Genomic DNA, 21053 nt, shown 5'->3' on the forward strand with positions numbered 1-21053 from the left:
AGCCTTAACAAAACTGACTGGTTTTGATGACGGTCAAATGAAACATAACAACTGATCCCAGACCCGTTCGCAAGCACATAGCACATCCTCTCCTTGTATCCTTTCTTTCTATTTCCGGTCCGGTCATGGCAGTTGGATGCAGGAAGCAACTGTACTCAAAATAGAAATATACAAGGAGAAAAGGGATTATAGGGGAAACTTCTCAGTTTTGAGCGTTGTTTTCGGGCACGTCTTTACATTTAGGCGCTGTCAAATATGGCTACGACAGCCCAGTTATTCGAGGTAAGTCTGTCTGATAATTCAATCATATATGTCACGGTTTGCGTTACAGCTTTAAGACAAACTGATTTATAGCTTAAAGTGTGTGTCACGCGTTTAAGTGCACATATTAAGTGCGCATTTTAAGTGCACGTGTTTAAATCGTTAAGTTTTGACAAATTTTTTGCATGTAATCAGTTGAGTTGCATTGGTGGTAAACAATACTTAATCAAAACACTAAACTGGCTCACAATTTTTAGCTATTGACACTATCCTACACACTATTTATATTTAAATAGCCTAAGGAAGAAATTTTACCTCATTACAGTACGCACCTATGTATAAGCAATATAGATTGTAATCGATTCTTTTTCGTTATTTAAAGGGGACATATCATGAAAATCAGACTTTTTTCATGTTTAAGTGCTATAATTGGTTTCCAGTGATTGTATCAACCTAGAAAATGTCAATAAGATCAAACCATTAACTTAGTTTTGGTAAACAATTTTCTACAAGCATGTGAAAAATAGGTCATTGAAGTTTGGCTCCCCCCCAGTGATGTCAGAAGGGGATAATACCGCCCCTTAATCTGCAGTATTCAACCACTGCTAATGGCACTGCTTTTTAGTGCAAAGATCCGCTCAGTTGCATTTAAAGGACACACCCCAAAACAGCACATTTTTGCTCACACCTACAAAGTGGCAATTTTAACATGTTATAATAAATTATCTGTATGTTATTTTAATCTAAAATACTCTGGGGACACCAAAGATTTATTTGACATCTTAAAAACGTCTTGTGAAATTTAACTTGATGAAATTTAAGGTGTGATGTCAAATTTATAAGCTTTACTTGATTTTTTTTAAAAAATATTTACAATATAAACTTCACCAGGAACCATTTGATGCCGATGAGTATATTGAGAGACTGGCTTGGAGAACTCCTGGAGGAGGTTCTAAAGGAGGAGCCGAGGCATTTGACCCCAAAAAGTGAGTCACAACATAATTTATGATTTGTTTTATATATATCATAGTCAGCAGAATATATTGGAACTCTTACTCTTATAACTACAGGTGCTGGTCATATAATTAAAATATTTTTAAAAAGTTTATTTATTTCACTAATTCCATTTAAAAAGTGAAACGTATATTATATTCACACATTAAACACAGACTGATATATTTCAAATGTTTATTTATTTATTTTAATTTGATTATGGGATGATTATGACTGACAACTAAGGAAAATCCCAAATTCAATATCTTAGAAAATTAGAATATTACTTAAGACCAATACAAAGAAAGGATTTTTAGAAATCTGGGCCAACTGAAAAGTATGAACATGAAAAGTATGAGCATGTACAACACTCAATACTTAGTGGGGGCTCTTTTTTGCCTGAATAACTGCAGCAATGCGGCGTGGCATGGAGTTGAACAGTCTGTGGCACTGCTTAGGTGTTATGAGAGCCCAGGTTGCTCTGATAGTGGCCTTCAACTCTTCTGCATTGTTGGGCCTGGCATATCGCATCTTCCTTTTCACAATACCCCATAGATTTTCTGTGGGGTTAAAGGCAGGCGAGATTGCTGGCCAATTAAGAACAGGGATACCATGGTTGTTAAACCAGGGACTGGTAGCTTTGGCACTGTGTGCAGGTGCCAAGTCCTGTTGGAAAATCAAATCTGCATCTCCATAAAGATGGTCAGCGGCAGGAAGCATGAAGTGCTTTAAAATGTCCTGGTATACGGCTGCGTTGACTTTGGCCCTCAGAAAACACAGTGGACCAACACCAGCAGATGACATGGCACCCCAAACCATCACTGACTGTGAAACTTCACACTGGAACTCAAGCAACGTGCATTGTGTGCCTCTCCTCTCTTCCTCCAGACTCTGGGACCCTGATTGCCAAAGGAAATTCAAAATTTACTTTCATCAGAGAACATAACTTTGGATCACTCAGCAGTAGTCTAGTCCTTTTTGTCTTTGAGATGCTTCTGACGTTGTCTGTTGTTCAAGAGTGGCTTGACACAAGGAATGCGATAGCAGAAACCAATGTCTTGTATACGTCTGTGCGTAGTGGTTCTTGAAGCACTCACTCCAGCTGCAGTCCACTCTTTCTGAGGGTGTTTTTACACTCAGTTTGTTTGAGCCCTCCAAACGCTCTCAGGGGCTGTCCACACGGAGACGTGAATCACTGTATACGTATACATTTTTATCGTATTGGCGTTTCGTCCACACGGATCCGGCATTTTGGGAGACTGGAACCGCTATTTTTTGAAACCGGGTCCTAAAGTGGATAAATCTGAAATCGACACCCTTGCGGTTTCATGTGTACAGCCTATCCGTATATTTTGTGAAGCGAAAACGTCATCACATCACGTGTCGGCAGCATCACACGTACAGCAACAACAATAATGGCGGACTACATGATTGTGTTCGTGCTACATAAGCTACTAAGCCTACTAGCTTTATTACAGCAAAATCTATTGCTTCTATGCAATTGTGGTGAGCAAGCGATAATGAACAACACCATACGCCACATGCTCTTAGATCCACCACGGAACACAACCAGGAGAAAGACAAAAGGAGGCTTTTGCTCTTGAAGTTGTGGCGTTTGCCATCACTTCTTCTTCTTGGTTCGTATACAGCGCGCAAGGTTATGCGCATGCTCAAAGTCTTCTTCTCCGTGTATAGTGTATATCTGTGGCAGAAGTACAGCACCCCATACTGGTCTGGCATATATACTACACCGCTTTCAGTCGGTTTCAGTGGTTTCGTTTGTTGTGCAGATATTTCTTGAGACGACGCCCTGTTTACAGATTATTTTTTTTAGAACGAGAAAAAAATGATCGGATAGGGAATGCACCGGCTTCGTGTGGACAAAGCCTCAGAGCAGTTCAGGATGTGAACAAACAAAGTGAACTCCGACCCTCCTAAAAGGACCCAATAGGGAACCGAATTCAGACAGAACTTTGTTGTTTATTATGAAACTATAAATTAAACATTTAAAGGGGACATTTTACAAGACTTTAAGATGTCAAATAAATCTTTGGTGTCCTCAGAGTACAAATGTAAAGTTCAAAATACCATATAAATGATTTATTATAACATGTTAAAATTGCCACTCAGAAGATGTCAGCAAAAATGTGCCATTTAGTTGTGTCCTTTTAAATGCAAATGAGCTGATTTCTGCACTAAATGGCAGTACTGTGGTTGGATAGTGCAGATTAAGAGGCAATATTATCCCCTTCTGACATCACAAGGGGAGCCAAATTTCGGAGAACCACTGCTTTAGTGTATACTCCTATACAACATGCATACAATATTTTTTCATATTTGAAGATGTCAATTGTTCAAAGTTGGACACTACTGTTGTCGCCTATATATAATGTTATTTGTTTGTTTAACATGTTTTGCATTTTCAAGTCGATTCCGCAACACAAAAAAATGAGTAGTTTACATCTAGGCCAGATTTACATAAAAGCAATCCCTTTAATTATGATAATGTACCGTGTGCATCATCAAAACATATGATATTGTTCGAATGACTATTTTGACAATCATGTAACTGTTGTAGACAAAAGCATCAAAACGACAAGAAGTTTACTTCAACATAAAAGCATTGCAAAAGTGCTTTTTGACTGCCAGAGCAGAAACATCGTCCCCAATTTTACACTGAGCTCTCAAATAACCGACCATGAAGAGGCTGTTGTGAGCTGGGCGAACCATTGACTCACAAATGATGGAAGAGAACAAATTTGGAAGGAAAGAGATGGAGAGGAAAAAGAACTTAAGCTGCCAGCAGCGTTTAGGGAATTACGGTGATATGAGATTATATACTCATCACTTCAGAATGTTTTGCTACCACCCAGAGAATCCAAACTTGCTGAGTTGGAGCTTTTGGCTTTGCTGTCCTACAAGTTCTTTGAAATGCAGCTGACGAAGCTTTCGGATGTATATGTGAGTTTTCCTAAATACACACACACACATTACAGACAGGACATTGTTATAAAGAGACACAATTTATGGTAACAGGCCATTAGCTGATTTGCTGCCGAGGTAAGTACTTATATGATCTTGACAAATATGATGCTCTACTTGGACGCTTTTTCGTTTTCCAGTTTAAGATCAGTCTCCTAGACTTTTCAGAGTCCGTTTGAAGAAGTATTCATGAAAGATAAATGAATCTCAGCACAGATCCTTGCTGCTGAGCTGGTTTCAGCATATGGAAACAGAGCTTCAGGGTTTTCATGTGATTGGTCAGGTTTTATATTACGTTTCCCCATAGATTACATGCTAGCCAAGCTAACTTAATTTGGGACGTAAGCCTGCATCTTGCAAATTAAAGTGTGAAATGGATCCTTTTCCAGTGTTCTGTAAACACAAAGAGTGTTTTCTGGAATGCTCGGCAAACCTCCAGACTAATGTATAAAAATGATCACAGAGTTCTTTGTCAGCAATTCAACTTGCTGGTATCAATCTTCGTAGCCCTTTTAAACAATATGAGGTTGAGAAAATTATGACATAATTTTCATTTTGGGGTGAACTATCCTACCATGTTTTTTCTTTCTTTCTGTGGAACGGAAACCAAGTTGTAAAGCAGAAATCAACCCAGCTTTTTTACATACATTCAAGGCTTTGGCAGTTTATACTGCCAAAAATTAAAGTACAATTAAAGACATACCTTGCCTTATGTTATGAACATTTTGAAATTAACTTCAATACCTAAGCATTTCCCTTTCTGCTCCACAAGGTAAATTACACTCACCTAAAGGATTATAAGGAACACCTATTCAATTTCTCATTAATGAAATTATCTAATCAACCAATCACATGGCAGTTGCTTCAATCTCCTGAACTCCAAACTGAATGTCAGAATGGGAAAGAAAGGTGATTTAAGCAATTTTGAGTGTGGCATGGTTGTTGGTGCCAGCCAGGCCGGTCTGAGTATTTCACAATCTGCTCAGTTACTGGAATATTCACGCACAACCATTTCTAGGGTTTACAAAGAATGGTGTGAAAAGGGACAAACACCCAGTATGCGGCAGTCTTGTGGGCGAAAATGCCTTGTTGATGCTAGAGATCAGAGGAGAATGGGCCGACTGATTCAAGCTGATAGAAGAGCTACTTTGACTGAAATAACCACTCGTTACAACTGAGGTATGCAGCAAAGCATTTGTGAAGCCACAACACGCACAAACTTGAGGCGGATAACCTTATGACCACCATGTACCCACCCATCCTCTGATGGCTACTTCCAGCAGGATAATGCACCATGTCATAAAGCTCGAATCATTTTAAATTGGTTTCTTGAACATGACAATGACTTCACTGTACTAAAATGGCCCCCACAGTCACCAGATCTCAACCCAATAGAGGATCTTTGGGATGTGGTGGAACGAGAGGTTTGTGCCCTGGATGTGCATCCCACAAATCTCCATCAACTGCAAGGTGCTATCCTATCAGTATGGGCCAACATTTCTAAAGAATGTTTTCAGCACCTTGTTGAATCAATGCCATGTAGAATTAAGACTGAAGTTCTGAAGGCGAAAGGGGTCAAACACAGTATTAGTATGGCGTTCCTAATAATCCTTTAGGTGAGTGTATAACACAATTTGTCTGTTGTTCAGGTTGCTGGAGGAGTTTGTCAACCACATCGAGGAGCTACAACAGCTAGATGAACGAATCCAGAGGAAGGTGGAGAAGTTGGAGCAGCAATGTCACCGTGAAGCCAAGGAGTTTGCCCACAAGGTCCAGGACCTGCAGAGAAGCAACCAAGTCAGTTTCCTTTACATTCATACATAAGTAAATTTAAAACAATTTTATAATTTGTTTATAATTAAAGGAACACGCCAACTTTTTGGGAGTGATTAGCACAACACTTGCGTGAACTCTCTGCTCCTCACCAAGGGGCTTCTCAAGTGCTGTGAGCAAATCACTCCGCCCAAGTAGCAGTGCTTCGCCTACTGAGAATATAGTTCCCAGTATGTATACCGTTAAAAGATGGCTGTGTCTCATATGACTATACAAATCACAACATATAAATAGGAAAATGTTGGCATTATTTTGTCACTTATTGGGAGCAGTATGCTAGCTGGAGCCATTTTTGCTAAGCTAGGCTGGCGGTGGGTGCGTCAGACAGAGTTACGGCACGGACAGAGATAAAAAAGGTATGTTTGGACTTATCTAACTCTGGGGGATACGGTGAATAAGCTGAAGTCCCAAAAAGTTGGCGTGTTCCTTTAACTCTTTCCCCGCCATTGACGAGATTTTCCGTCTTTCTGCAATACCGCTATTATCCACCAGGTGGCGCAGGTCCGCAACTTTTTAAAACCGAAAGTATTGCTCTATGGCAAGCTGCTGCATGTCCGTGTCTGTTTTAAAGATCGCTCTGAATGGGATCTGTATGAAAAGTCCGTCATAAAAATTTAATTATCTCTGCTTTTTGCTCAAAATATGGTGTTTTTGCAAAAACCTACCCATATTCAAAAGCTGATTGCAAAAGAACCACTAAAGGTAGGATGAAACGTTTTTTTTTGTTTGAAAGCAGAGGGTCTGTTCTTTCATTTAGTATATTGTATGTTTATATATTTAAAGAAGAACATTTTCTGGAAGGCATTAAACTTTGGTGAAAAACATGAAAAACGCTGGCGCTGGCTGGCAACTTTTTTTAAAAACGCTGGTGGGGAAAGAGTTAAGCAAGGCCTTTCTGTGTGGAGTTTGCATGTTCTCCCTGTGTCAGCGTGGGTTTACTCCAGGTACTCTGGTTTCCTCCCATATGCCAAAAACTTGCTGGTTAGGTGAATTGGAGATTCCAATTTGGATCTCCCCCAACATGTGTGTAAATTAACTTGGGTCGGTCAACTTTTGTATGGATTAACCGGTTCTCGCCCTGAAAATAGCCATAGATGCTAAAATGGCATTAATAATAATTGAACAAACATAACTAAACATCTACAGGAATCATTTTACAGTGTGTTCCTCACAAAAAAACAGTACAGCAAATTTTGTTTCACAACCTCACCTTCCTTATTATGGACATTTAGGTAGCCTTTCAGCACTTCCAGGAGCTTGATGAACATATCAGCTATGTGGCCACTAAGGTTTGTCATCTGGGGGATCAGCTAGAAGGAGTGAACACGCCAAGGCAGAGGGCTGTGGAAGCCCAGAGGCTCATGACGTACTTCAATGAGTTCCTGGATGGAGAGCTGCGCAGTGATGTCTTCAACAATCCTGAAAAGGTCAGATTTAGATAGCACAACAATGGATATATCAGAGAAATTTCACTCCGTGACCGCCAATTTGGTTACTTTAGAATACATGACATTATTGCTGTCACGATAATTAAATTTGGCTGAAGGTCAACTGCCTGCTAAATTGTGACAATTATGAAGAATAATTGCCTGTTTTAGGGCTTTGGTGATTATGATGATTAATTGTCTGTTTTATTGCTTTGATATTTAATTCTCATAATTTTTTTGTTTGTTCATTAAAATAATTTTCACACATTGTTGTGATTATTTAAATTGTGCAAGGTTTACCTGGCAGTAAATATTAATACATAACACATATTTAAAGTAATTATTTAATGAATATACATTTTAAAAACTGAAAATTCTTGATAAGAAATAAACATAAAAAATAACTGAAAATAAAAAAGTAATTTCAAAATAACATGTCTGTAGTGGCTCCAAAAAATCAATTCCTTACAGATCCTTAAGAATAGCATCCTTCCCTAAATTTGCAATTGCTGTTTTGGATATGTATGTTTTACCTGGCAGTTCGTATCACATCCAGCATTTCTTTAAATGCTGTTTTTTACTGTATTGAATGGCTTTGCAATGTTGCGTTACACTGTTAGTTAAGAAACACCATCTGATACGGTCTCGTTTATACAGGCGCTGCAGCTCCCCCTTATGTTTTTTAGAGAGATGTGCAATCATTGCAGTGATATTAAATAATCGCGATGAGACGGTTATTTAATCATTGTGACAGCACTACGTGACATCAAAAGAATAAATTAGTAGGTTGTAGTTTGATGTGGCGATATGTGGTCTTAAAACCTGCCTTTTTTCACAATTTTGATAACTTATTTACTTGGCAGTTTTTTTATAATTACATATTTTTGATACCTAGTCTCTTTTATCTCACTCTTCATTTAAATTTAAATTAATAATTTTTTATGGTTCCACCACTGTGTGGAGGTGCAATACAATTTTGTTCATATGCAAAATGTCTCCTTAGTTGTTGATGTGCACCACCATTATTGGAAATGCCACATTGTAACTTAATCTCTCAAGTTACCCTGTATTAATGTGACCAACCCTGGGTGGCAAGTCTTACATCTTCTGATGCTATTAGCATAAGGCCACCAACATGCTTCTAGAGACCATGTGGGAATATACCCGGCAGACTTTTCAATATTTCTCAAAATGAGCACTCCTCCAGAAGAGAAAAGAGGTGCCGGTGAATAGCTGAGAGGGGAAAAAGAGGAATAGGAAAAGGAAGGAACGAAAGGTTGGGTTAATCCCTGTGAAAGGGAGGGCCAGGCCTAGGCAGCAAGGAGACAAGCGCCGGTAAAAAACCCCTACTGCTGGGAGACTGCTACATCACTTACATGGGATTTAGCTAATCTTAGCTGGGGGACAGATACTTAGAAAACCTCAGCGAGGAGAGCGGAAAAGGGATGGATCCACCTCACGGGAGCACAATAATGATGTTAGCTAAGGCAGGCAGGAAAAGCAGAGAGGAACGGAGGATGTGTGGACGGCAGGGCCTTTTTCTTCTCCTACGGGCTTGAAGGGAAAGGTGGAAGGGTTCATGTCAGGGTCCTGTTTTTGGCGTGAGCTCCTACCTGCCAGGGGGAGGACAGATTATGGGAGGTGATTTAGTGAGGGATTAGATATAGTCCATTCGTAATAGTCATGAGTGAGTGTAAGGTGTTGGATGGGCAGCTCTTGATGGACGGGGGTTAAGTTGGGCTGCTGATGAGGTTCAGGTGCACAGGTTAGAACTTGCGCTTATCGTTCTTGTGGTGGACAAAAAGATGATAAATGAACATGGACAGGAGAGGGACAGGTTTACCGTAAGCCGATCCACAGATTTAGGGGTGATGCCTCTGGCCTTGGTTCATGTTTTGAGGCATCTGTCCTGTAGTATACATGGGCTCTTACTTACCACCGTCTGTTCTAATCCCAAACAGATAAAAGAAGCTGCCGACATCATTCAAAAGTTGCACCTGATTGCTCAGGAGCTTCCGTTTGATAGGTAAGAAGTCTGTGGACAGAGTCAACTTGAAACCACTGTACTGCAGAGATTGGTTATTAATGTCATATAACATTAAAAATGTATATCACAATTTTTGCCAGAATAAAATTCAAAAAGTTAAATGTGCAGTGTGGGACTTTTAGAAGGATCTCTTGACAGAAATCCAATATAATATACAGAACTTCTCAATGGTGTATAAAGACCCTACAAAATGAACTGTATTGTTTTTATTTCCTTTAAACTAGCCTTTTAATCTAGATACATTGCGGGTCCCCCTTAAGCCCAGAATACACTGCAGGATTTTTGCACTCCTATAAGATCGTTACCCTATGACACCTATAGACCAATTTCGTGTTTGCAAACAGAGATGACTTTTTTTGTGGGCGGAGCCAAACTGGTTGCAGAAAGTGACTGCTCCGCAGTAGGGTTGTGAAGTGTTTTAGCATTAAACCGTGATTTTTATGGATCCGGAGTTCTGTCGAAGTCTGATTCCTATATGTTTCCCTTTAGTGCAATGTTTCTTATAGCATTTTAATCACGTTACGTTTATTTTTTAGATAGATAAAAAGTTTAAATGGCTTGGCTACTGATATGCATGTATGTAATGTATATGTATTGTTCTTTTTTGCTAAATCAAATATTTTTACAGTCTGAATCGCTAAAGTACATGTAAAAGCAATACTATCATGTATTATATATAATAGCGTTTATTAAATATTTCATAATTTTCCAGTTTTCTATTATTTCTTCCTTAATAAATTATAATTGTAACGTGATAAAATCGCTATAAGAAACACATGGAGGGAACAGACTTCGACAAAACACCGGACATTTTCTCTACTTATTTTCTATTCTAATTATTAAAAGATTTCCAGATGATTTCCTTGCTCCATTCTGTCCGTTTAAGGGCTTATTGTAATCATAAACACCTACGTTTATCTTCAAATGATGTCTTCGACGATGATATTCTATACAAATGAAAGCCATCTTTTTTGGCATTCTTATTCTGACACTTAACAGCACAACCGGACATTTTCCAGTGAGTTATCTTGCTCTTTTCACTCGTGTCTAATTCATTTCCACTGTTTTTCTGCAACCGCATTGCGCGCGCAGCTTGCAGTGACGTAACTGTGACGTCTACTCTAAATTGGTCTATTGAATCGAAGGTTTCGACTGCTGCGTCACATGTTAGCACAGCGTCACCAGCATGCGCTAATGGTAAATGAATACCATTTACTATACTGCTTACTGCTATACTCTTAGAAATGGGTGTGTTAAAAACAACACAATCAGTGTTAGTATAGGGACAACATACTAAATACGTTGTCCCAGAATCCACACATCTATGTGTTATTATTGGAACAACACATTTTGTGTTACTTTTTTATTTTAACACAAAATTAACACAAACTGACATGTGTTAAAATTACACATAATGTGTTAAAAGCATGACATTTTTTTTTTAAATTCCTTTCTTATGCTGCGTTCAGGCCAGTCGTGGTAGAGGCGTCAAGCACGAGTGATTTCAACGTTACGTCAATGTGGAGACGTGATGACGCACGTCTGTAGGTTTTGCGGCGTGAATGAGGCATTTAACTAGGAAAGGTAGAAAAATTTGAAATTGGCGGAAAAACTCCCCGCATTAACCAATCAGGAGCTTGCTCTAGTAGTGACATGATTACAGGAAGCTAGTGGAGTCGCAGAAGCCCCTCTAATGACACGAATTTCCACGCAAATGTCTCGATGACAAGAATTTGCACGGCTTTCATGCGCAAACTCAAAATGTTCAAGCGGCAAACTAGACGCAGTAGACGTGAATTTGACACCCCAAACGCGGCTGGTGTGAACTCACGGTTTGAGTGTAGATGCCGCTAAAAGTCCCACATTGCACCTTTAAATGTTTAATGTATTAACACACTTTTTTGATTATTTATAACAAAAAGTAAGTCTGCCATTACTGCAAATTCTTCCTGACCCCTCACAGTATGTAACACAAGCTGAAATCAAAAGTATAGAGTATAAACCGAATATTACAAAATAGATTCTTTGCATATTTGAATATGCTAATGCTAGTTCTTAATCCCCTTATATATACATATGAAGAGTTCAGATCCAAAAGCCGCTAAACCCCACCATCAAAAATGAAATAAGTACTGTAACCGAATACTCTCAACACATACGATACGTTCATTAAATACTTCCATTAAGATTCTGATAAAAATGCTAATTAACAAGAAATCAGGTAGCAGGTTTCGCATCTGAACTCTTCATATACATTTCCTTAGTATAGGCTAGTATAGGCTATCATAGGCTAGCATTAAGTCACAAAAATGCAAAAAGACACAAACATTTCATTCATATGATTTTTTTACCCTGTTTTTAGATTTTCTGATGTCAAGGCCAAGATAGCAAGTAAGCAGCTGCAAAATAACAATACAGCAACTTTATATATATCTATATGATAAATATGCAGTATCAACATAAGTGTTGTGTGTGTTTGACAGGTAAATATCATGATCTTGAGCGTCAGTTAATTCAGGAATTTACAGCAGCTCAAAGGAGAGGAGAGATTGGACGCATGCGAGAGGTGGCGGCAGTCCTGCTTCATTTTAAGGTTTGTTGAATGTACTCTGAGCCCCTTAAGTCAACACAAATTCAGAATTGACCCGTTTACTTTCTTTAAACATGTTTTTGAATTTATTATGCTTAATTCGGATATTATTCCAAGATAAAGTCTTGCATTAAAATGTAACTCAGAGCTTCAAATCTACTTCCTTTTTAGCTGACATCCCCATGATATGACTGTTTATCTTCAGTTATCTTGAGTTTTGTTTGTATTTTATCTTCTTTTTTATGCTTGTATACATTTTTTGTATGAATTATGAAAATTCTATGGCATTAAATATTTTAATAACATAAAAACCTTATTAAAAGATTAAAAAAAACTGTACGGTGATACATTTCGTTACCATGATATAAAAGTAATCCGATCGTGATATAAGATTTTGGTCATATTGCCCACCCCAACATACATATTAATGTTTTGCATCTTTTAAAAAGAATGCAATCTTGTGTCTCGTCTTGTCTGGTGGAGTAAGTCTCTTGAAAGTCCCCTAGAAAGTAAGTATTAGATGATCCGAAGGTGAATTTTCCCTTCTGCCCCCATATTCAGCTTATAAATACTTCTCAAAAAAGAGGGGAATAGATTTCTTTACAATAAACTGTGAACTCGTATTCAAGTCTAGCTATAGTCTGGTGTGAAAACACTCACTTTTCATTGTCCATTCAGTTATGTGCAGGTAAAATCAAACTCTAATATGTTTTCATTTATCACAAAGTAAAATTGCAGTAAAAAGTGTTACTGAGGTAAATTAGTTGCAAATAACACATTTACATTTAAATGTATGCATTTGGCAGACTCTTTTATCCAAAGTGACTTAAAGTGAATTACAAGGTATACATTTTAATTAGTATGTGTGTTTCCTGGGATCGATCCCACAAATGTTTTGTGCTGCAATACTCTACCACTCAACTGCAGGAACCCAAATCAGAGCTTTCTGCGTATTTGCCATATATGTAATCTGTAATTATTTCTTTCCTTTACAGGGTTATGCCCATTGTGTGGACGTCTACATTAAGCAGTGTCAAGAGGTGCGCATTAGTTAGGACAATCATTTATTTCTGTTAATTTCATTAAGATTATACTTGATTTTAGGTGCACTTTCATTAATAATTTAAGGAATGTGTGTATAATTACAAAGTAGCTTGTCTTTCTCATCTACAGGGAGCATATATGAGGAGTGATGTTTTTGAAGACATAGCCCTTCTTTGTCAGCGTGTTAATAAGCAGGTTGGAGAGGTCTTCTGCAGTCCGGAAACCGTCATGGCTAAACTCATTCAGAGTATCTTTGAGAACAAGATACAGGTAAAAGGCCCACAGGAGGACATTACAAAACATGTGTTACTGTATATCTTGCCATTATATAGTGTTGCTAAAAAAAAAATTGTCAGTCAAATATACATACTATATACATATAGTTTTCACTAGAGATGCACTGATTTTAAATATTTCCACCGATAGCTGATATTCAGACTGATATCTGCTGATACTGATAACCAGTTTGGTGGATATATTAACTTGCATTAATTAAACCCCAACATATAATGTTTTTGTTTAATAAAACCATCTGTTAACTAGTTTTTTATACTTTATTTTAACCGATTATTATTGCCTCATTATTATGTGATTTTTAAAGGTTATTGCTCACTTAGGTCTATTTTTATCACTAAAAAATATAAAATTACCAAAATAATTATCAGTGACAGTCTTAGATTAGTTAAAACATTTCAAAATTATGTGATTTCAGTTAAATAAAGGACTACTTTCCATTCTATCCATTTTATCATTGAGGATTTTTTTTAAAGAACGCAATCTTGTGTCTCGTCTTGTCTGGTGGAGTAAGTATCTTAAAAGTCCCCTAGAAAGTAGGTATTAGATGATCTTGAAGGTGAATTTTCCCTTCTGCCCAAATTCAGCTTATACATACGGTTTTTAAACTATTGGCCGATAGCCAATAATGTTAAAAATTTATTTTATTGCCCGATATAGCGGTGCATCTCCAGTTTTTTACTGCTAGTTAGCACTATTTTAACAGCCAGTTACTGTAGCTTTAATCCTGTAAGTCATCTTTTTGTAACTAAATCAAATGTTGTTTATGATTTCAGGCTCATGTCAAAGAAAAACTAGATGAGACCCGTAACTCTGACGTGGAGCAATACCTCAAAAACCTCTATGACCTCTATACAAGGTATTGATTAAATATTATTAATTTAAATATAGATAGTTTGCCATCAAACTTTGTATTTGTAACATAAAACAGTTTATTTGTTTATACGAAGTTGTCATATGCAGTTGCTTTACTGAACATAGTTTTGCACAATAAGTAGAGTAGAAGACATGTAAAACTGAATGACAGTTAAAAATATTAGCAAAATGTACTTATGGAGATACCTTTTACTCTACTAAAGATTTCAATCAAACATAAATTATTTTATGCTATGTATTAACCTCCCAAACCTTGGAAAATGTTGCTACTAGTTGTTCTTTGGAAGCGGTCAATTATATCAGAATTATAACTTGTAAGAAACTTGACTTTTTTTCAAGGTGGATTGATAAAAATATGCCCTCTGACCTCCAAAAATAGCATAGTCAGCCAATCAAATTAGAGCTTATGATTTTAGTTATTTCTTGACAGATTTGTTTACTGTATGTTGGCACCAATTCAATTTCCATCACCATGATTTTGAAGTATTTTACCTGTTATTTGCAGGACAACGGCATTGGCTGCTAAGCTTTCGGACTTTAACTTGGGCTCAGACAAACACACATTTCTGTCTAAGCTGATAAAGAACATCTTCTCGTGTTATCTGGAGAGCTACATTGATATGGAGCGGCAGTATCTGCAAAGCCGCAGCAGCATGATTCTTCAACGCTTCTACGACTCAAAGAACCACCAAAAACGTCCCGTAGGTGCAGGCAGGTAAGGATCTGGATTTTGTTCTGTTAGACGGAAGTACAAAATTGCTTCAGAAGCTTAAGGCTGTTATATAGAAGTGTTCAGTGTATCACTTAAATTTCCTCTTCATCTATTAGTATCCAAGACCTAAAAGAGAGGATCAGACAGCGCACTAACCTGCCTCTCGGGCCCAGTATTGATACACATGGAGAGACCCTGCTCTCACAAGAGGTTGTAGTTAACCTGCTGCAGGAAACCCGACATGCCTTTGAGAGATGCAACAAGGTAGCACAGCATTGTTATGAACTTGAATTGTGAAATGTCTCCTTTCTTTTTTATGCAGGAATTTGAGGACTATAATACAATGAATAATGATGTAAATACTTGTCTTTTTCACAGTTGTCTGACCCTTCAGATCTACCAAAGAATGCTTTCTCCATCTTTCTTCTTTTGGTGGATTACCTCTGTGTGGACCATATAGACTATGCCCTTGAGATTGGGCTTTCAGGTATGCCTGGCCAAAGCATTTGAGTCTCCAAGTTCCCCTTGTATAGTATGATTCTGAGTTTTGTTAATAAAGGTTTTCAGTCAAGAAGTTCATGATTCATATTTCCATATTTGAAGACATTATTGTTGTTCTAACTAGTAGGCAATGCTATAGGTTTTTCAATGCACTGTACAGAGATAATTCTTGCAGTAGGAAGATCAGTAGGAAGTTTCTCATAGAGAAACAGAATGAACATTTATTGTGCATTACATTTATTACACAGGCATCCCATCTGCGGATGCCAAAAATGCCAACCTGTACTTCTTGGATGTGGTCCAGCAGGCCAACACAATCTTCCACCTCTTTGATAAGCAGTTTAACGATCATCTCATGCCTCTTATCAGGCGAGTTTGACTCATTTTTATCCTTTGGCTATACCTCTTCTGACTGTTGACTTTCCCATAACATTTGTTTCGACTTTTGACCCCTTTAGCTCCTCTCCTAAGTTGACGGAGTGCCTGCACAAGAAGAAAGAGGTGATCGAACAGATGGAGGTGAAGCTAGACACTGGAATTGATCGGTTAGTTCAAAACTAATTTAGTTGTTTGAACGGCATTGATTCTTATTTAGGACGAAAGCCAATCTTTAACCTCATTTGTGTTGACTTCAGTTTTGTAACATTTTGTAATGTTGTTTTCTTAGGACACTGAATTGTATGATTGGCCAGATGAAGCAAATCCTAGCCACTGAGCAGAAGAAAACAGACTTCAGACCTGAAGATGAGAACAATGTCATGATACAGTACACTGCAGTAAGAAATTAAATCCATGGATAGTAATTAGTATTTTTTTCTTTGTGATTTCATTTAAAAAAGTTTATCAATGTCTTGTATGGCTAATTTTTTCACTTTTTTTTCTTGTGTTCTTTCTTGAAGGCTTGTTCAAAGGTGTGCGTCTACGTGAGCAAGCAGGTGGAGCGTGTGAGGAGATCCATGGATGGTAAGAATGTGGATACAGTTTTGACGGAGCTGGGAGTGAGATTCCACAGGCTAATCCATGAACACCTGCAGCAGTTCAGCTATAGCTCCATGGGTGGCATGCTAGCCATCTGTGATGTGGCAGAGTACCGCCGCTGCGCCAAAGATTTCAGGGTGAGTAGAAGACAAAGGTCTCATAGGATTTATTTTTGGCCACTTTAAACTGTTTTGTATGACCAGACTCTCACAAAGCTGTAAAATGTATTTATAGTTTTAAAGCGCTAATTGTTTGGAAACTGCAGAATTCAGCAGAATGGATGTACATGATAAATACGTGTGCCAAAAGTACTAAAAAGTGCTACTTGTTTGATAGCTGAAAGCATTATAAAATTATCTTAAAAATAATCACATGTAATTTTTTTATTTGAAGTTAAGAAACTATTTCTGAAAGGAAAACACCACAGTTTTTTATATTTTACAATGTTCTTACCTCATCTTAGACAAATTAATACATATCTATCTTTTTTCAATGCATACACTTAATCTTTGTACAGCGCGTAGTGAATGTGTTAGCATTTAGCCTAGCCCCATTCATTCCGTAGGATCCAAACAGGGATGAATTTAGAAGCCACCAAAGACTTCCATGTTTTCCCCATTTAAAGACTGTTACATGAATAAGTATGGTGGCACAAAACAAAGTAATTTTTTTAAGCGGAACTATATTGTATGGCAGAAGAGCACTTCGTTTGCAGCACTTCAAACTTGGGCGCAGTAATATTGATGTAAGTTTGAGCGAGAGAGAAGTAGTCAGGAGTTGTGATGTAACTGCGCGCCGAGGTCGAAGTGCCGCAAACTAAGTGCTCTTCCGCCATACAATATAGTTCTAATTTTTTATTTGCTTAAAAATCCCCACGTTTTATTTTGTGCCACCATACTTACTCGTGTGTCTTTTAATGGGGAAAACATGGAAGTGTTTGGTGGCTTCTAAATTCATCCCTGTTTGGATCCTAAGGAATGAATGCGGCTAGGCTAAATGCTAACATGTTCATGACTCACTGTACAAATATTAAGTGCATGCATTAAAAAAAGGTAGGTATGTATTAATTAATCTAAGTTGAGGTAAGAACATAGTAAAATATTGAAAAACTGTGGTGTTATCCTTTAATATAATGGGTTAAATTAAGCATTCATGCGCATATTTTTTGTCATTAATGAGCACTTTTGTAAAAGTTTTGAAGGTTAATACTATTTCTGAGATGGATTGTTACCATTATATTCCAAGAAAGTTATGTGTGATGTCTACAAATTAATGCACAAATTGTTAGTTTTTTTAACTAATAGATATAAATTATTGTATGAATGTATCAGGTTTTACACAGTGTGTTTTACACATAGTCAGGTTTATTTCATTACAATAAAACGTGAATACTGTATAAAATAAAATGGCACCTATAATATTTAGTACAGTATGATCCAATAAGGTGGACAATCTTTACAATAACACTTTACTTGAAAATTTTACCAGGATAGGAAAAAAATACATATTTGATTGAACTTTTTAAGAGTTTCAAACTCTATTTTGTACAGTACAGTATTCATAAAATTACTAATTTTTGGAGGAACAAATGAAAATGTTTCATAGTTATAAAGCCTGCGTTACCTTAATTGTTAACACTAATGTTTGACTACAAACCCTCCACAGGTTGCACTTGTGCTCCAGCTCTTTGACACACTTCATGCTCTGTGTAATCTCCTGGTTGTTGCCCCGGACAACCTCAAGCAGGTGTGCTCTGGAGAGCAGTTGACCAACCTTGACAGGAACCTCCTCCATGCTTTCGTCCAGCTAAGAGTAGACTATCGCTCATCCAGACTGGGCCGACATTTTAGCTAATGACTGGCAGGCCTGCCCAATTAGCGCACAGCATACCTTACAGACGTCCATTCAGAACTGCTTAAAAATATACAAGAGGCCAATCTCCAGAGGCTTTGTCTGTAATTAAACTTTATGTTTAAAGAACAAAACAGTAACAATTTCAAAGCCTAACATTTTGCATTTACTCCATTTTAGCTTTAAGTTGCCTATTTCATTCGTTCATGCCACAATTAATAGGTCTATAATATAGAGAATATAAAAGGCTATTTATAGTACATGATGTTAAATGAACAGAGGTGGACCTCTTAAATGATTCTACCATTGGACTTGGGTGGTCTAGAGACTCAATTTTATTAGCTTTTATTTTGATTGTGCCAAATCCATCTTCTGTGGCTCTGCTGGGACAAGAGGGGCAGTTCAGCGCACTGCTCTGGATCAGTGAGCTTGCCTGGCTTGTTTTGCTCAGGCTGTTGTGCACACATAGGGCAACAAAGGGGTGAAAATTCCTCTTTTAAACAGAACAACGGAGATGTTTTATGAATGTTGCCATGCTTTGAAAGCCTGTTCAGTCCTATTTTCATTTCATACTTACAGAATAGTCAAACTAGAGGACAAATTATGGTTTAATATAGGAAGTCTGTTGTTATGTTAAATGTTAAGCTTGATTTCAAAGCAAAGTTGATTCTAATGATGATAAAAGGTGTTAGATCACCATCTGATGTACTTATGTTGCTCTTGTTTCTTATGTGCTCCATGCTAAAATGTTTTGATTTTAGTTGTGAATTGCAGTACACACCTAACAACCATGTTTACAATGTAATCAGTAACTTACTTCATCAGTGCTTAAAAAATCTGCCATACATTTTACGACACCATAAAACAGCTTTTTTGTTTGTACAATATTGTAAGATTTGGGTTCTTGAGTAGGATTTATTTGGTAATATCTAAAAAACAGAAGTGTATGAGTTTCTCCAGTCACAAACTATTATTCAAGAGCACATTAATCTGATGGGTATGTGCTGAATGCAGTAATGTCATATGACTGGGTTGAACTCCTCACCTCTGGTCAACTCGAGATCTGTGACTCCTGAGCTTGACCTTGGTGTTAGAGTTTAAGAAAGAATTAAGTTGTGCGATTCTGTTACACTGTACTGCATTCAAACATGAATTCACCTTCAAAATGACACTACATGCAAACTAAATCATCTGTAAAGCTACTCATCCTAAAATATTTCTGAAAATAAAATGTGTGAAATTGCCCTCTTCTTTTAATGAGGCAAGTTTAATTGAGGGTGGTCTCAAAGCCCCTTAGTAATTCAAACTATGCCATATCTTAATGTCCTCATTATATATCTTACTATATAGGGTAAAATGTGAAACAGTTTTTTAAAAGATGAAAATCATTTTAATTTTTAAGGATTATAAAGTTTAGAGGTTATATCATACATGAACCACCTCTTATGATTTATACACCAAAAGGAAGAGAAGAAAATATTAACACGTTTTTATTAAAATTATAATAAAATGGTAAAAACAAATTTTTACCGCACATTTATCCATATTTTGTGAAATATATATTAGATACAGTATTGGCTTATAAGGTCTTAAAAAATAGACCTGCCTTGAGGATAACAGCTACTTCCAAAACTGCATAATTTGTGCAAATACAAATGCCTAATAGTGTATCTGAAACCTGGGTGTGCAAAACAAAATTATATGACAAATACAAATAATCTGAGAAATACCTAGTTCTACTTTTGCTGAGATTTGTTTTGGATGGACAATTAAGGTTTGCCAGGTCTGCGTAACAAAACCCAGCCAATGGCCAATAAAAACTATCCCAAACACCAAAACTCAAAATATTCTATTTCCAGACCCAGAATACATATTTGACAGTCACTGTATGAAACATAAACACAGTCTGTTTTTCAAAAATAAAATCAACATGCTTAGACACAATGAACAAAGTTATTACACCTTTTATTGTAAAAAAAAAAAAAACTACGGAAAGAATTTAAATTCCGTGTGAAAAACACAGACTTGGCAACCCTGTCTATCCCATGTGGCCCGGGCTGAAAAGCTGCCAAAATGTACATAGATAAAAAAAACTATACCTTGTGTTTAGATTGTATTTGTTTACCAACATCAGAGTTAATAATTTCACCATTGTTGTAAGCATATTAGGTGATCAAGCAAACTGGTCAGATAACAAACATGGCGGGTGACATGTCAGGATGCCATAGTGCACCAACATGTTACTGATAAAGATAACGTACACAACACATAAGGTATGTACTTATTTTTATTCAGTAAGTTATATAATATACAATACGAGGTTTTGGACGCAGGGATCTTGTATAGGGTTTATGGTAATATCTTTACCAGAAGAATTGTTTTCCCGCGACTTAAAAGACAAATATATTGGGGGAAACGAAATGGCTTAACACCGGCAGTGTTTAAGATGTGTGCGGTCGTCACGGCCAGTAAGGAGAGAGAGAGATAAAGCGCTTCAGGGGAGACTGAGCTTCAGTTTCCAGCACACTGTGATGTTATTACAGCGGTAAACAGTCGAAGTTAAACAGCGCTATTAATTAGGCTAATATGAATATGATCACTGCCAGGGAAATTCAATTCTCTCAGCTCTAATCACAACTGGATAGCTTGTAAAAATTATTTTGT

General features: G+C 37.2%; 1 protein-coding gene across 1 annotated transcript; it reads left to right on the top strand.

Annotated features, from left to right (window-relative positions):
- The first annotated feature begins 101 nt into the window (after positions 1–101).
- exoc5 (exocyst complex component 5) lies at positions 102–19646 on the top strand. Its single transcript, XM_065288609.2, has 18 exons — positions 102–282; positions 1153–1247; positions 5886–6033; positions 7302–7496; positions 9458–9522; positions 11906–11934; positions 12027–12136; positions 13129–13173; positions 13307–13447; positions 14248–14330; positions 14853–15062; positions 15176–15323; positions 15438–15546; positions 15809–15929; positions 16019–16105; positions 16228–16336; positions 16460–16675; positions 18204–19646. Exons 1-18 carry the CDS (start codon positions 256–258, stop codon positions 18390–18392), a joined length of 2127 nt encoding a protein of 708 aa, XP_065144681.1. The 5' UTR covers positions 102–255; the 3' UTR covers positions 18393–19646.
- The last annotated feature ends 1407 nt before the right edge of the window (positions 19647–21053 follow it).

The sequence above is a fragment of the Paramisgurnus dabryanus genome, chromosome 17 (genome assembly GCF_030506205.2).
Source record: "Paramisgurnus dabryanus chromosome 17, PD_genome_1.1, whole genome shotgun sequence".
Classification (NCBI taxonomy): domain Eukaryota; kingdom Metazoa; phylum Chordata; class Actinopteri; order Cypriniformes; family Cobitidae; genus Paramisgurnus; species Paramisgurnus dabryanus.

Excerpts from the sequence above, each read along its gene's own strand:
- exoc5 (XM_065288609.2), top strand. The coding sequence starts at position 256 with ATGGCTACGACAGCCCAGTTATTCGAG. Across the intron at positions 9,523-11,905 it reads CAGGAGCTTCCGTTTGATAG|ATTTTCTGATGTCAAGGCCA; the intron begins GTAAGAAGTCTG and ends CCCTGTTTTTAG. Across the intron at positions 14,331-14,852 it reads CTCTATGACCTCTATACAAG|GACAACGGCATTGGCTGCTA; the intron begins GTATTGATTAAA and ends TGTTATTTGCAG.